Genomic DNA, 17,382 nt, shown 5'->3' with positions numbered 1-17,382 from the left:
ACAAATTTCACAGATTTCACCCCAAACCATTGCTACCCGAGCAGATAATTTTTTTGTTGTTGTTCATAGTGGTATGAAAAGCTCCGGTCTATCAATGCCACCCAAAACCAGATCTCCATTAGATGCCTCTCTTTCCAGCACAGATGTCCAAGGAGATGGTGAATTACCCCCAGCGAAGGAAAACACACTGCTTTTAACTTGGCAGGGATAGGCTGACCATAAAGCCACCTTTGTATCAACCAGAAAATACAATTCACATCTACTCCTTTAAGGCATAAGCTTTACTGACTTGGGGAGGTGGCTGTGCAACCAGCACAGAAGGGGTGAGAATCTACTCTGGATGAGATGCCACAGGTTCCAGAGGTGCCAGCAGAGATCCAGATGCCTCCAAGGAGCCATTGCCTTGGAAGTAAATCTCAACCAGAAAATGGAATGACAGTTTATCAGGCTTTTTTTCCTCTTTCTTTCTTTTTCTTTTCCCTCTTTCTTTCCAAACTTACCATGTTGACTTCAGAGATCTGGTCAATGCTGGAGATGTGGATGCTCATTCCCACTGTGACAGGGTTACCTGAAACACAAACAGGCTGGGTTAGGACCATATTCAAGGCCTCCTCTCTTGTCTGCAATACAAGAATTGCCTAGAAGTGCATGGATTTGATTTTAAGCATCCCCACATTCCCTGACTATCACGGAGTTGAGTGTGCTCAAATGATGAGATTTCTCTGACTCCCAGACTCACCCCAAGGAGTAGTGCAGCCTAAGCTTCATTTTTTTTTTTTTTTAATTCCTGGAAGTTAATTACCCCCTAGTAACATAATTATCTCTGGTTATTCCAAATAATGCCTTCAGAGAGCATCAGCAGGCTCCCAGTGGGCTTGCATGAGGTGGTCCTGATTGACCACACAAAGTACACAGCACCCAAGCCCATGCAAGCCACGGGCAGGAAAGATGCTCCAGCTCACTCCCCCAGCACTCTGTCAGCTCTGAGCACTCAGTCTGAAAATGCCAAGTGAGTTTTAATACCCAAGACACCAGACAAGTACAGGAAACAGATCTATGAAGGGAAAAAGCAGCATTTGTACAGTGGCTTTTCAGAGCAGAGCTCAGATTAGAGAACAGGACCGTCCTTTCAGTGGAGCTTAGGCTACCTAAAACAATTTACAGCAAGATACACATCCACTGGCAAACCCAGCAAAAACCCTCCTGTAGCTGGAGATGGGCTTTTTGCATGTTACCCCTCCCCTGTTCAGGCCCACAGCCCCAAAGGCAGAGCACAAACCCAAACCCACCCCAAGAAAAGCCCCTTTCCTCACACAGGCAAGGTGGAAAATCAACCCCTTGCAATGCATCACTAGAAAGGGAAAGGCAAGCAGTTGTGCCACTCAAGGTATTAACTCTTCCCTGTACTCATTAACAGATCTAAGTGCTGAAATATTTACAGATAATCATGAAATGGCTTAGAAAGTAATTAGGAGATTGGGGGAGAGGGGAGAACCACACAACTGGAAATGAAGTGATTTTTTAATTATGTGTTACTAGAAGTAGGGAAGTAGTGTCATTAGGGGCGCCTTGTGATTGGGTGTGCTGTTCACCGAGACCCTCCGCTGCAAATTAAGCGGCATTATCCTTTAATGGAATATGAACAACACTGAAAACATCAGAATCAACAACTGTAATTAGGCCCTGCTATGCAAATCTCCTTAAAGAGGCAGCGCAGGCTCCAGCACCCCGGGCTCTCTGACAGGGTGCCCGAGGCAGGGGTGCTCAGGAGACCTCATGGAGCCTCTGAAGATCCCCCCACAGACACACTCCCAGACACGTCTTTGCTGTGCTTGTACCTTCATCCTTCACAAGGGAGCCAGGTGGGAAAATAACCAACAGTCACACGAGGGAGACATGATTCTCCTGCAGCCTCCTTTGTGCCAGAGGCTGACAGAGGCACAGCAAAGCTTTTAAGGAAGTCTCACTTTGATAGTCTGTCTTTTTTTCCCCTGAAATCAGGGCCTTGTGATAGAAGCTGTAGCAGGAGGAGGAAGCCGGCGCTGCCCTGAGGATCTTGCAGGCTAATTAGTTACAGGAGGAGAGCCAGGGCCATGCACAGGACTGCAGCAGAGCCTGGGAGAAGCCAGATTCCCACTCCAGAGCCTTCCTGCCATGCAGTGCTGCTGCCTCCAAGAGTGCCCCACTGCCTGCTTGGCTTCCAGCCTGTCCCCACCGGTGCTGGTGTCACTGTGGCTGTGCATCCCCTCCTTCCCCAGCACAGTTCTGTCCCCCACTGAAAGCAGCAGGCTGGGTGGTTTAGAGCAGGGGAGCACTGACAGTGGGGATACACGAATATTTGTCAAACCCAGAGCCCATCCAATCCATTCTATCCGTCCAGACATTTGTGCTGTGTTCATCACCACGGTATCCCAGCGCCCCAGGTCATGCAGTGACTCAGTGTCAGAGCCATGGATGAGCTCCAGACCTCCCCACTCCCGGCTCCAGGAGCAGCTCTGGGGTGGAGGGATCAGCCATGCTGCCCCCAGCTCCCTGCAGAGTCAGCAGGGCTCCTCTTGGCACTGCCAACTCCTCCACGCCCCATCTCTCACGGAATTTGGGAGGCTCCACCGCCCACCTGCAAGCCCTGAGGTGTGCAACCCTACGTGTGTGATTGTCCTACAGAAAATGAAAGATGAAGGCAGGCAAGTCCTGCCTTTAACCTGCTCTTATCTTGAAGCCATTTCACCTTCTCCAGCCCTGCTGTGAGGGCTGGCTCCCAGTCTGCCCAGGACAGGGGTTCAGGAGCGTGCACGCAGACAACACAAAAATATGTCCTGACTCTCGGTGCAGCCCAATGGAAAACCAGGCCAGCTGGTGCCCAACATGCAGACTTTAAGTAGTACAGAAAAATAAACAAAGGACATCAATTCTGCCAATGTTAATAGCTCCAGGCAAGAGGGATGCAAAAGTAGGGTATTTCAAATATGGGATAATGTCATCTGTAAATTGGTCCAGAAGAGACAGAACTCTGAGTTTGTGGATCCGAGACAGGGCAAAAGAAGCAAAGCTGGTATTAAAGGCCTGTGCTTTTAGCTGTGCCTTGCCAATGGGTACAAAGAACTAGACTTTCTCCCCTTAAAGAAAAAGCTGCTTCTTGGAAAAGATTTGTAGGCAAGATCACAAGTGAGGGAGTGTGAGAAATTCTGCCACTTTTACCAGTGAATGGCACCCTCACACATCCCTGTTTCTCACCACCACTGGAGAGTTCACCAACATTTTGTTCTGAAAGTAGTTTGACGCCTGTGAATGATGCATTCAGGAAGTTGGAAGGGAAGCAGACAAAAGAGTTATAAAAAAGAGTTTTTCTGCAAGTGATACTTGTCAAATATAAACACAGTCAAGCTAGAGAACAAGTTGTGCTAATCTGCAATATTTTCCCAGAAACCAGTTATTACTTTCCCATTTTATTTCATAATGCATAAAACCCCAGCACCTGGAGTCACGTTGCTACAGAAATAACTCAGATGGCGCAAGTGTAGAGGAAAGGTTGGGTTTCCGAGCCTGTGTGTGCCTGTACTCCAGCCAGAGGTGATGGCAGCCTGGACTGGGACATCTTTCCCAGAACTCAGCCTGGTTCTGAGCCTGCAGAGCTCACTGAAGGCAGTAGCACAGAATTCAGTGAAGCAGGGGGATGGTTACTCAGGCAACTGCCCTGAGGTAAGGGCCAAGTTTTCCCCTCTTCACTCTACCCAAGAAAGCTACCACTAGAGCAAGCTTGGGTTCCTGTGCCTTCAGATCTCCAACTGCAACACAGACACAGCCAAAAAGAGTCCAAACCAGTGGGCAGGTGAACAGAGCTCCATTTATGATCCACTGAAGCCACATCATTTTCACAAACTACAGCCAGGGCTTCAAGGTTCCTGGTTCCTGCATTCCTGACCACGTGGACTTGGCACTGCTGGCAGAGCCAAGGTTTGCAGCTGCTGAGGGACAGGGATCAGCCTTAAAGTTACCCTTTAGTCTGAACTACAGGAACAAAGGCATTAACAGGGTGTCAGAAATTTCACAGCTTCCCTGAACAGAGGGAAAGCTTTTCCTAGATACCCAAACCAAATCTTCTCTGCAGTTTAAATGTAGTTTAGTCTCGTCATTCCCCCCCTCCACAACAGTGAAAGAATAAATCAATCATCCTTCCTTAACAACAGCTTTTATATTCTGAGAATGCATGACATCCCCCTCCCTCCCCCACCAATACTGCCTTGTCTAGATTAAATGCACCTGATTTCTCCAACCTCTCCTCAGAGGTTATGTTTTCTAGAGCTCTGACAATTAGTGCTGCTCTCCTCTGGCCCTTCTCCAATTTGTCTACATCTCTATTTTCAAGCCTGGTATCCACAAACCAGCCACTGAAGCAATGACACACTCGTACGGACAAAAGAAAAAGCAACCTCCCCTATACAGAATCCTCCTGAAACATGTCCAAACCCACTGCAGCCATCCTGGGAGCTGCTCACTCTGTGTAGGAGGTTAGAGATGGCAAAGGGGCAGCTGAGCTCCTGCCATTCGAGTGCATCACATGTGCAGGAGGAGGGAGCCCAGCCCTGGCTCTTCTGGACAAGAGGAGAAATTATTCAAGACAGCTTTGTGCATGAGCCTCAGCGTTCCTCAGCTTGCACCCTGCCTGTGGCATCACCAGTCTCCGAGATCCCTGCAGCAGCAGGAAAGCTGCTTTTAGGTCTTCTGCTGAGTAAACAAAGCCAACCAGAGAAAATTAGAGGCTTCAGTTACTAAACCTACATATAGAACAGGTCTGTGCCTTACCCTGCAATGGTAAATACCCATAGGCATGAGAATCCATCTATGCAAAACCCTACTCCTCAATCCCAGCCCTCCCGAAGCTGAAGTCCAGCCCCAAAACAGCCAGTCCCAGGCAAGGTTGCCCTGCCCTGTCTGGTAGAAGTGTTTCTGCACACACAGGGTGATAAAGGCAGGCATGGAAAGGGCCAGGTTTGCTGATAAAGGACCATGAGACTGCTCTTGCATTTTCAATGACTCCCCACCCAACAGGATCAGCACTGGGACACTCTCAGTGTCGCCACAGGCACAACCAGCACACAGCCTGTCATTCCACTGCCAGGACTTTTCCCTTCAGCCTCCACTCCAGGCTCCTGAACAAGGCCAAAGTGTTCAGCATCTACCCGCTCCTTCTGTGGAAGATGGCTCGCCCAGGCCGCTGCCTCTGCTTTGTTGCCAGCACTGAACCTCGGGGCAGCCTGGCTTTGTGTTTACAGCTCAGAGCCAGGGCCCACGTCACGGCTACGTGCGGCCACGAGTTGGTTACACAAGGCCTGACAGACGTGGTTAGTGAGGAGCCAAGAGCTCCCAGGTAATTGGAGGTGCAGAAGGAGGCACATCCAGTGCTGGGCTTGAGAAGCTGCTGTCTGGATGAAAACATTCATCCTCTGCATAAATCTCCCTCTGGCCCTCCCAAAACAGATAGCCTTGAATCATTTTTGGCTGATGGACTAATTAGTCCTGTGCCATGGTTTTTTTGAAACCACCCAAAAGATAACTCAGAGGCCAGTCTGCTGTCAGGACATTCAAATTTACTACACTCCAGTGCAGGCAGAATGGAAATGCTCCTGGCTTTTCAGCACACAGGAAGATTGCAAGAGGAGCTCACAAATTGCTGTCTGCATAATAGCTGTGCTTACAGATCTCAGGATCCAGGCTCTGCTACAGCAGTGAGAGGATGTCTAAAAGATGCCATCCCAGCAGGCTACACAAGCCAAATCACAAAAAAGTTTCCCAACACTGATTTCCCTGTTCCTTTCCTTTTATTTTAACTTATGTACAGCATCAAGCACAAACTCAGTTTAGTGTTAACATTGCTTGAGGAACAAGAAAAGTTGACCACGTATCATGAAAGCAAAAATGTTCTGGGAGCAGCTTTCATCCAGCATCTCTGATTTGCAGTGACATCTCGAAGCACCGAGTTCAGCAGGGTCCCTTAAGAACCTACTTAAACTTTTCCCATAAAATCTAGGTTTAAACATCCATTTAACACTTTCCAATCCTTTTCCCACATGGTTTTGGTTTTTTTTTTTTTTACTCCTATTTCCACAATGCCTCCCCCACCCACAGCCAATGTTGTGCATTTCTTTTGCCAGGCTCAGCACAACAGCCAGAAACATCAAACATGTTCAGAGGCTGATATTGAAGCTCTCCCTCTGCTCCCAGCAGGTCACCCCATGGAATCCCTTGGATTTAAAAGGGCAAAGCACACCATGGCTTTACACTTCTGGGCACTGTTATGCATCACCAAAAGGAGAGATGGTCTCAAGGCAAGTCAGCAAATCTGGCATTTGTCTGGGGGGGGGGCGGGGGAAACAGGGTTTATGAGGGACTTGCCACTGCTGAGGAATCTCTCAGTGGGGTTGTGGAGCTAAAAGATGGGCCCCTGGCCTCCAGGGTATCTGGGGATGCCAATGCCTGCTCCTTCCCCAAGGATTCATGGTTCTGCAGGGGCAGGAAGGATATCTACCACCACTAGTTCCCATGGAGATTGCAGCTGCTCTCCAAGTAGGTCTGGCAGAAAACGGTTTCTTGGGTATGACAGGTTTCCAACATTTTCCCACACTCCTTTAGGCAGTGCCTGCCTCTTTCTACACCACTGAGTCCATGCACAGAAAGAGATTTTGCCTAACCCTGGTATGGTTTCCACCCATCTACACCACACCAGGCACAGCACCACCTTGTGCAAGGAGGATAATGAGGATTTCCAGCCTGTGCCATTCTCCTCTCCTGGCATCCTGGCATTGTCACCTCATCCAGTCAGACGGCTGAACTTGCAATCTTCATTTAAGAAAGGGCAATACTTGGGACTTCCCAAGGAAAACGCCAAGTGGGAGCAAGCTCTCACCAGGATGGTGGTATCATGGACAGGACACAGGCAGGATGGAACATCTAAGGGAGGGTACAAGCAGAGCACAGCTCTTGAGCAGACTTTTGGAAGATCCAAACGTGAACATGGTGCAAGCAAGCAATGAGGCTCCTGTTCAGCGAGGAGCCAGGAGCCACAGCACTTGCAGAGCAGGCAGAGCTGACCTCTGTTCCTGCCAGCACTGCTCCCTGGGATGCTCTGTGCAAACACACAGGTTAACCTGGATAACAGCAGCCACAGTCCCAGCCTGTTGTCACATGAAGCTCTCCCCATGGACCTGAACAGTCACAGAACATTTTCTCGAGCAAACTGTGCCTGCTCCTGAGCCAGTGCTGAGGGATCCTTCTGGAGGAACAGTGCTTTCCCAGGGCAGATGTAGCACCCGTTCTGTGACTGTTCCAGGGGAGGCAGAGAATTAAGGAACACAACCTGTGAGGCACAGTGGATTACCTAATCTATCTCATGGGTATTTTTAATGGATTAGTAGGTATTAGAGTGGGATCTTGCAAATATCCCATGGAAATTTGGAAGTGAGAGAGAACAATCAGCTGGCTGCAAAAACAGTGTAAAGGTTGTCCCAGAGGGATTGAAGGATTACAGAGGAAGCTAAATCAAGGTTGATTTTAAAAGATGTCAGTAGACAGCTAGCCAAGCTGAATAAAAACAAGGTCTCAAATGTACAGGCTTAAAAATGGAACAAGAGAGTAGACACCAAGCCTGACAGCATCTGGACTGCCAGTGGACCCAGTCCAGCAGAGCACCTGTACACACACACAGGGCTTTCAGCATAAAAAAAAAGTTACTGGCTACTCAGAACCTCATCTGTTCTTGGAAGAGGCCTAGGTCAACATTCAGGAGATGGATTTTAAAGCTGTTTCATCCTCAGTGATGAAGACAGTCTTGCAAGGGCTTCTGCTTGTGGATCTCTTGCCCAGGTGATGCACACTTGGTAAGGTTAAAGCAAAGCAAGAGGAAAACAAGTTCCCAAGCTCTCATTTACAGCCACACAACTCCATCACCTCACCAGAACTGACCATCATCAGCTTGGCACTGACCAGTGGGTCCAAGCAATCAACCCTTTAAGACCAACTTCACTGAGAGGTGGGAGTGCCAGCTCCCATCCATCCCTTAGAGCTGGCAGTGCCCAGCTGAGACAACAGCCAGCTTGCTTTGCAGGGATGTCACTGCCCTTGGATTCTTTGTTGGAGCAGGGACATCGCAGAAGGTGGATCCAGACCAGATCCTTGGGAGATGAAGGCAGTGCTCCAGCCTCCTGGAGGAAGGGTCACCTGCCCTGCCCTCCCAGGGACACCCACACAGAGCAGCTCCGAGGCTCTGCAGGGCACACACTTGGTGTTTTCCCCTGTTCCATCCCCCTCTGCAGGGCAGGCATTGTGAAGTGCCACGTTTCCCCGTGTTTACACTGAGCAAACCCCAGGAAAGCAGAGGCACTGAGCATCCCAGGTCCCTCCAGCTCTCCTCCACCAAGAGTAGTAGCAGGAGGACAGCAGGGCTTGCCAAACAAGTGCCTGTCGTAGACTGACAGAAAAGCAACACAAGCCAGGCTTCTTCTCCCCAGCAGCAGCGTGAAGCATTGTGCCCACGCTGATCAGCCACCCCCACACCTCTCCACCTGAGAAGACTTCCCTCCTACCTCTGTCAGGATCCTGGCAGGCAACTGCATCTCCCCAGGGGCTCTGCCAGTGCAGCCCTGGGGCACAGCTCTGCCTGCCTGGGAAGCTGTGGTGGACTCAGGAACAGTCCAGTCCTTTTGCTTTCACTCAGCCCCTCAGAGCTCGTGTTTGCCCCTGGCTAGAGCCAGCCAGGGCTCTGCCAGAGCCTCTGCTCCTCCAGCTGGGGCAGGCTCGGAAGCCTTTGGCACCCTGCTGCTCCTCCTTCCCCAGCTCACTGCCTGCCACCCTGCTTTGGAAGGGGGCAGATCTTCAGAAAGGATTGCACACAGACACAAAATACTTGGTGCAAGTATTGAACCCCTGGGTGCAAAAGGAAGCAGGGTATTTAACCATGTACCAGAACACACTCACCACAGGCAGCTTCCCCACCCTCAGCTCAGAGCAGACCAACCCCCAGGACTCATCACAGCCTCAAGAACACTCTTTACAATGCAAAACATTCAATTTCTGTACCAGTTCTGGTGCTACAAGGCCAACAGAGGCACACCGGTTTCTAAGCAGGATTAAGGCTGAATCCAAAGCGCTGGGATCCCTCCCCCAGCACCATGACGCTCCTTGCAGAGCCAGGAGGTAGGAGTGCAGCAGAATACCTGGGAAACCACAGCACCACCCTCCTCTTCACAGCCAAACCACCCCCACGGGCAGGGGTGGTGCTGCTATATGTGGGACACCCATCCCATCACATCCCACAGGATGCAGCCACCACCTCCCTCCACAGGTGGAGGAACCCCTGGGTGCAAAAGGAAGCAGGGTATTTAACCATGTACCAGAACACACTCACCACAGGCAGCTTCCCCAGCTCAGAGCAGACCAACCCCCAGGACTCATCACAGCCTCAAAAACACTCTTTATAATGCAATCCCTCACTCCACCCCCTGAGGTGGGATGGCTACAATGGCCCACAGGTGAGGTCATTCAGCAGTTTTCCCTGCCTGGCAGCTGGGGAAGTTCCTCCCGAGCTGCCCACTGGAATGTCTCACTTCTCACCTGCCCACTCAGGGCACGAAGGTGCTGACCCAGCTTTTCAGTGCTGGGGCTTTTCTGGCAATAAATGTTTTCCCCATGGAGGAGCCTCTCTCTGATGTGCACCAGAAATATTCTCCCCCAAAGCAACTGCAGACCTGGCCTGGACTATGGGGAGTGACCTGTCTGGGAAAACACTCTCACACCTTACCCAATCCTGAGCCATCTAATCCCCTTAGCTGCAAATGAGCTGAGCCAAATTAATTCAAATGGGTTAACACAAGCTGCTCTGTTCACATCAAATCCATTTCTCTGTCTTGGAAGTGTTTGTAACAACAACGAAATACCTGGACTTGTCATTTTTATCAAAGTGACAACAACAAGGTGTTTTCTCTTTTTTTCTTCCCTGTTTTCAAATTTTTTTTATGGGTTAGTCACACTTCCTCATCACTGTTTACAGACTGTTGTCTTTAAAGGATACCACAGCATGGAACTCCTGGATTGAATCCAGCTGGACATGCCCAGCATGTGGGGAAAAAACAAAAGGAACACGATGGCCAGGTTGGGACAGGCTAAACTTGCACAATGCCCAAGGTTTACACTCAGGGGCAGTCAGGACAATTTACAGGGCAAGTATTGAAAAAATGGAGTGAATCAGGCCTGAAAATATCATTACATTCACAGTAAATTCTTCTCTGAGTTTGGAATCACAAGAAACAAAGCACACACACAAAAACAAGCCTCCCTCTTTCCAAATGTTATCCATGGGATGATAACTTTCCATCCCTTCGTTTCTGAGGCTCTTGGATGGGCTTTGTTCAGGTGGTCCTGCCCTTTCTCCACTGTCTGAAGACAGGGAAGGTCTTATGAAATTCAGTGGTGACCAAGAATTGCAAGAGTTTAGTAGGAAAAATAATTCTAAGATACCCGCTTTGGAAAGATTGCCCCCTGTGCTGGTGTTTCCATTATTTCAGCAAGAGTTGATCTGCAATAATATCTGGGACAAAAGTTGCCTTTTACCCCAGAACCTCTTTATTAAAACATAAAACTAGAGTCCCATTTGCTCACCAAAATAATTGCTTTCACTCAGGATGCATGGATGAGCGAATCTTGCAGAGCTTTTACATATATATTCATCTCCAGCAATTCATCAACACAATAAGCACACATTATTAACTTGAGTACTCATCAATTCCTTTTTTTCTGGAGCGTCAAATACTAGCAAGGAGCTAGTGTGCAATAGGGAAGAAAAACATGTAGGGGAACTTGTGATAAATGTTCTATTTTTGCTGTGAAAGGAGGATAAGAGGAAAAATTCAGCTCATAGCCTTCCCTCTCCCTCACTTCCAAAAATTTCCTGCCAAGCTGAGATCCTTCCCCAGGGGCCAGGAGAGTGGGATTTTCCTTCTCCAGGTGACATCTGTGACCTGGGTGGCCTCCTCTCCTGGCCTGACAGCTTCTGATGTTTCACCCAGAGCTTTGCCACTGCCATGGGCAGCCCCTTTTTATGCATCACCCATTGAACTGCCCAGTGCAGCCCTTGGGCGTGGCTTTTCCCATGGCACAAGGCTCCCCCAGCCTGGAGATGTCACCTGCTGTGGTCTCAAGAGGTGGGAATTGTCTCACTGTGAGCAAGAGAAGAGTAAGAAGTACTCCAGGTAGCTGAGGGGATGCGCTTGGAAAGATCTGCTGGCCAGAAAAACCCATCCTGGCTCTGCAGCACAGAGCTGTGGAAGAGGAAGGGACACTTTGGTGCTCTCCCAGCTCAGCTGACTGTCCCAAAGGCGAGCACGGGGTGACCAAGTGTCACAGGAACCAAGGCAGTCACCCTACATCTTCCACTGCTCTTGGGCTGTGCCACAGATAAAAGCCCACCGTGGCTTTTAGTGGCTGAAATGGCTCTGCAGGCTCAGAGTGGAGCCTCACGTGGGGACAGGGAAGGCTCTGGTGTCCCTTCCTGCTGACAGCCCGTGGGGGATTCACTAGAGGAGCACAAGAGTAAAGCTGAAAGCAGTGCAATAGCCAGGGCACCCTTCCTGGTTTTCCTGCTCTATGACATGATCACACACAGTAAATATATTTTCTGCCACATACATAAAGGGGTTCTTTAAACATTCTGCCAATGATCAAAGTCACAAAATTTCAGGTGTTCTGGGAGAGGGTGTTGAGGAAAGTCCTTCTGCTTCACCCATCAGAAGGGGAGCTATTTGTGGCCAAGATTAACGCCCATTAATTAAGAGCCTTTCCTATGTCTATACCATGGCATTTCTCCACACCAACAAGTGGGCTCACCTGCCTGTTCCCTGTGGGGATTCCACAGGACACCACATTGCAGGAAAGGGCACACCTTGGTGACCAAGCAAAGGACCAGAGCTCTGAAGGTGCTTAGGTCTGTTCTCACAAGTAAAGAGAATAGCAGGAAGCAGAGCTTCCCAGTGCCATGCTGTGGGTTTTTGCCATCACTCCCAAAAAAATGCCCCCTCTTGGTGTCCCCGAGGTGTAAAATGGCCCCAGTGGTGGCCCATCCTCCCCCAGGTGGTGGGGAAGATTTGTTAGTCAATATTTGCACAGCACAGGAGCCTTGCTGCTATCTGTCGCACAGAGCCCCTAATACCACCCAAGAACAAATTATATTTGTGCATAATCAACATCCCATCCCGCTCAGCCCTGATTTGAGATTCCTTTTTGGCGAGTGATGATGTCCAGGGCACAGAGAGCACAGCTTGATTTGCAGAGCCCAGGCTGAGCTGGCAGAGCTGGCAGGTAGAAATATCTTGTTTTGACTGGTAAACTGAGCAAGTTTGACATGGAAACCACTGAGGGAGAATAAATATGGAACAACAAGATGTAATTTTACAGAGTCTCTCTTCCTACTAGAACTACACTCGGAGCTATCCCAGAGCTGAACTAAGAGGTCCCGAGGTCTAGGGAGGGGAATTCTGGACACGGTAGGTTGGGCTCACCCCTGTCACAAGCATGGACATCTCTGAGAGCACAATTATTTAACAGCAGCATTCCTGCAGGACTGCAAAGAACAGGAGAAACAGGAAGGGGAGGGGGGAAAGATAAGAGGAGAAAAAGAGTTTTTAGCTGTGACACAGAAGCAAGGATAAATGCCACAGCCAGAAAAACAGCCTATAGGAACAGCAGGATCAGTGCTTCCCAGCCCAGCCTGACATTCCCACTCTGCTCAGAGCAAACATCCCAAGGGGAAGGGACAAGAGCTCTGCTTCCTTCCCTTTTGTGGGAACAGGATCAATCCCTGGATCTCCAGAAAACCTGTTCAGCTGACCGTTGTGTTCATCCTCCAGGGCTCCACCATCCACCACTGCCCTTTCTCACCCACGTGATGTGAATTCCTGTGAAGGACCTTGTGCCTTCATTAAGCACCTCGTTTGTCTTGTCCACCTTTCTGGTCATGCTTTAACAAGTGCATGATATTTCACATGAAATATCAAGACGTAAAAACCTCCAGCAAGAGCTCTCTGCAAGAATGGGTTTTACAAACCAAGCACTGTCAGTACCACCAAAAAAAACCCTCTTACATCCAGACAGCCTGACACTGTAGCAGCCTCCAACTTTTTTTTCTTTGAACCAGACATAGGTGAGAAAAGTGACGTGCACACACAGAGTCTCTTTCACACAGCAGTAAAACTACAGCACGTTCCTTGGCTTTTATATTTCGTGTTATATGGATTAAAAATATTTCTCTGCCTAACTGGGATACTGGGAGTCTTAGGAAATGAACGATGCAGGTATGTAAAGCTGCTCTGATGAACAGCTCCAGGGCAGTGGAAATATATTTTGAGTAACCAAAAGGACTTCTACTAATGGATTTTACACTCCTTTCACATCTTGCTTTCAGTGGCAGCCCCTCGAAGGCAAGTTTCCTGGCAGGAGTAATCTCAGAAATGGTGAGTGTTACGTTGATGTTTGTCAACGAGGAAGATGGGTCCAGGTGATGTGGCAAACATCCTCCAGACTGGCTGTAAATAACAATCTGCTTTTAGGCAGTTAATTAATTAAGAAGTATTGGAATTATTCTGTCTAATCAGTTACTCGAATGCATTGCATCTTGCTGTAAAAAATTATGACTAAGGGTAGAGGCAAAATTCCTGGAATAAAAGCTTAGTTAAAACGATGATGACATCTTGGTTTTAAGAGAGATCTTTGCCATGGACTGCTCCAGCAGGGCTGGAAAGCAGCTGTGTCAGGGCCTGAGCAGAGCTGCAGGGAGACACTGCACCAGCCAAGGGGGAAAAGGAAGCAGAAGGGCAACCAGATGCATTTATCCCACACAGGCGTGGACATAAGCATGAGAATCAACATCTCCAGTTGCAGTGGAAGGACATTGGAATGGATGACAGCAAAACTTCATGTTCCCCACTGAACACCAAATGCTGAAAACCAGGCAGAGCTCTGTGGCAGGCACGCAGCTTGCCCAGTAACCCAAGGCCAATTTGACTCTGGGCTGAGACTCAGGGGAGCTCATCTCCGTTGCTGTCTTCTCCCAAAACTGCCTCCACTGCTCTGTGCCAGAGATTCCTGTCTCGGAAGGAGGATAATAAGTGTGGCCACACACGAATGCACAAGTGTGTCCAACGTGCAGCAAGAGGTTCACAAGCTCTGTCACACGGGAGGAAGGGACTTGTCTAATATCCTAAAACTTTAGTGCCCTCAAGAACCAAATTGTGAAGAAAACAAAATGGATGAAGGTTAGGTGGAAGGATGCCCACTGCTGAATGGATGTTGTGGAGCCAGTTCTTAATTAAACTGTCCACAGCATCCCTGCTCATTCTCTTCCCTTGATTGATAGAGGCTGGATTTGCAGCAGGGCAGTGCTGACAGTGGGGTCCCTGCCTGCCCTGCAGTGAGCCAGGGGGAAGCCCACAGGAAAGGGAAGATGTTTTTGTGGCTGAGCCCTGTTCTTCAGGACTGGATGTGTCACAGGGTTCCTGTGTGCTCCATCCTCCCCGAGTCACCCAAAGGTCACAGATTTCGGTGAACTCTGTGTGTCTCTCTTGGGGAGCTGGGGCTGAGCGCTCACAGCTGTGGCTGAAATCAACAGGAGCGGTGCTTTGACCAGGCAGAGCCTGGCTCCAGTGCTGCCAAGCATCCTGGAAAATCACATTTTCACTGGGCAGCCCTCAGCAGGAGATACCTTTGTCTTCTTGGGGGGGAGGTGTGAACATGCTCCTGCTGTACTGGTGTGCTTCACAGCAGTTATAAAAGCAGCTGATGCTGTGTGGACAGCAGGTCTGAGCACAGAGCAGCCAGCAAAGCACAAGTCCAAGACAGATTTTGGCTGCTCAGTCACAGGTTTGCATCAGACAATCACCTCAACCCACCCTAATCACCTGCTGTGGCCACCTCAGCTGTCCCCACTGCCATGCTCCCAGCCTGTCCCCCTCTGGAATGAAGGGAATGAGAAACACCAGCTCCATGTGTAAATGGCATCTCTGATGTGCTCTGTAGGGCTGCTCAGGAGGAAGCAACTGTTGGACCTTGCCTCCTGATGCACCCTCACAAATACAGATCCCTGGAGAAACCCCAGTCCTGGCTTTTCTGAAGCCTTGTGTGTCTGACTTTACAGCCTCCAAGTCCTTTTCACAGAATGTATTTGGTATAAAAAGAGCAAAGTGAAAAAAATAGAAATTCCGTCATGTGGCAATGTGTTAACATCCACATATGTCCCAAGAAGGACGGGATCCTTTCATTTCCTGCCACTTCAGTTAATGAAGTAAGACACAACAGCAGGAGGTTGTCATCTTCCTTCTGGATTAGCCCTAGAGAGGACGTGACCCATGGTCTGGAGCCAGAAGTCACATAAACTGGGCAGGAATGAGGGCTGCACAGCTGCAGCCAGTTTTACTGACCAAGAATGGCCTTTTCTCAATATTCTTTACTCAGGAAGGAAAGGGGGACTGCTGACAGCCCTAGCAGGTATCCACCTTCCCTTTGGCCTTGAGTGACACTGGGGTTTACAGACTTTCCAGACAGCTTCTGTCTCTCCTTCTCCAATTAAATCCTTTCCCGAGCCTGATCCATGATTACCCCTCTGCTTTCAAACCCAGAGCTGCTCTTCTGCCCAGCCACGTTATGGGGGCAGAAGGGCGACATTTCCTGGTGGAGTCAGGCTCTGTGAAGTGCAGCATTTCAGGTTCACCCCGTGCCCAGCTTTGGGTAGGGAAGGAGCTGTCCCTGGTAGGACAAGAGCCTTTCCTGCTAAATCTCAATTCCCTGCCCCAAAAGAGCTGGCTCAAGGCATCTCAGAAGCAAAAGGAAAATTGAATCTGGCTGCTCTGAGATTTAAACATTTTTTTTTGCCACAGAAGAGGAGGGGAAGAGGGCTGGAAAGCTGAGAACTAGAGCCTAGAAAGGCAGGTGAGCAGCTCCTGTGGCACCCCAGACAGGCAGCCCAGGACCAGCCCCCACTGCCCTCTTCCAGCCCCACACCCTGGTCCTCCTGCAGCAGCATCACTGCTCTGGGGTGCTGCTTCACACCCCAGAGCAGCCCTTGTGCCAGGTCTGGTGGCCCAGCGACCCACCTGCTCCACATGCACAGGGGCCAGCCCTGCTGTAGGCGCCGCCAGTTTCATCCTCCAACATTTTAGGACAGGAAAAAAAAAAACCCCAGCATGTACACGCCTTGGCTTGTTCTCAGAAATTTCTGAATCATTTTTCCTGAGATTTCCCCCCCTCCCCTTCCAAAGTCCAAAGCAAGCTAGCTGCCTGGAAAAAACCACCACCCGACACCCAGTGGGAAACAGGGACGTTTTCGGGAAGACTTTACCAATACCACCCGCCTTGACCATGGAAGACACCAAATTCCCTTTCCTTCCAGCACAGGACCACTAAGAGCAGCTGTTTCCCAGGCACACAGGGCTGGTGGGCCAGGGAAATAACACAAGCCCCCCCATCCCCTGCTGCATCCGTGCCAGCCGGCGCAGCCCCGCCAGTTTTGGAGCCCTGAACCACTGACGATGCTTCACTGCAACACTTTATGCATCAGCAATCATTTATTTTTACAGTTCTGCATTTCAAGTGATGCTGTTACACAGGGAAAGGCTAAGGATTTCACCCCCAGCTCCACTGAATTTGAAGTGACCTTTGAGGGAGGAATACTGGGGAATAAACAGGACATGGGAGCAGGGCTGGGTCCCGAGGAGGGTGGAGGTGTGATGGAGCAGGGAGGAGCTGAGAGCAGGAGGGGCAGGGGACAGGAAGGAGGAAAGCCAAGATGTTGCAGCTAAGGAGGGTTTTGGATGTCCCAAATGAGGGCGATGAGAGCTGGGAAGCCAGGTCCATGACCAGAGCCGATGAGGAGCAGGACACAGGCTCATTTCAACCCAAGACCCCTCAAGTGCTAATTTTCTTTAGGGAAGTTTGAATTAAAAATGGGGCAGGGAAAGCTGCTGGCCCCACAGGCATGAAAACCCAGGATTTACTGTGCAATCCCAAGGGCTTCACGGTCATTCTGTTTTCACCAGGCATTTCCAGACACTTGCACCCCCCCAGGAGAAACACCAGGAACCCTGCACTCCAGGAGGGCTGGCAGCACGGAGCAGAGAATGCCCTCACCTTGCTTTTGGCTACCAAGATCTGCAAATGATGCTGGAAAACCATAAAGAAACATCTGCTTGAAACTCTTGCAAAGTTTCGGGCTGGAAATGTTGCACCAACAGCGAGCAGCTGAGTCACGAGCTCAAGTGGGATCTTCCTGCCATTCCTTCACTGCCTTCTCTACCCTGGGGCAATATGATCTTAGTTTGCTTTCTTTTGCTTTTTTTTTCCTTCCTT

At 49.7% G+C, this 17,382-nt stretch overlaps 1 protein-coding gene across 2 annotated transcripts in view; it reads right to left on the bottom strand.

Moving 5' to 3' along the window:
- LOC104691627 (gamma-aminobutyric acid receptor subunit beta-4) overlaps positions 1-17,382 on the bottom strand; it is a 70,812-nt gene that overhangs the window by 44,667 nt on the left and 8,763 nt on the right. For both annotated transcript variants that reach the window (XM_010403211.3, XM_010403212.2), the window contains exon 3: positions 501-568. In XM_010403211.3, the coding sequence (XP_010401513.1) occupies positions 501-568 (68 nt within the window). The remainder of the gene's footprint in view (positions 1-500; positions 569-17,382) is intronic.

This window comes from Corvus cornix, chromosome 4A, assembly GCF_000738735.6.
Source record: "Corvus cornix cornix isolate S_Up_H32 chromosome 4A, ASM73873v5, whole genome shotgun sequence".
In the NCBI taxonomy this organism is placed as follows: Eukaryota; Metazoa; Chordata; class Aves; order Passeriformes; family Corvidae; genus Corvus; species Corvus cornix.
Note: the sequence above shows the minus strand (reverse complement) of the source record. Positions and strands in the feature narration are given on the sequence as shown.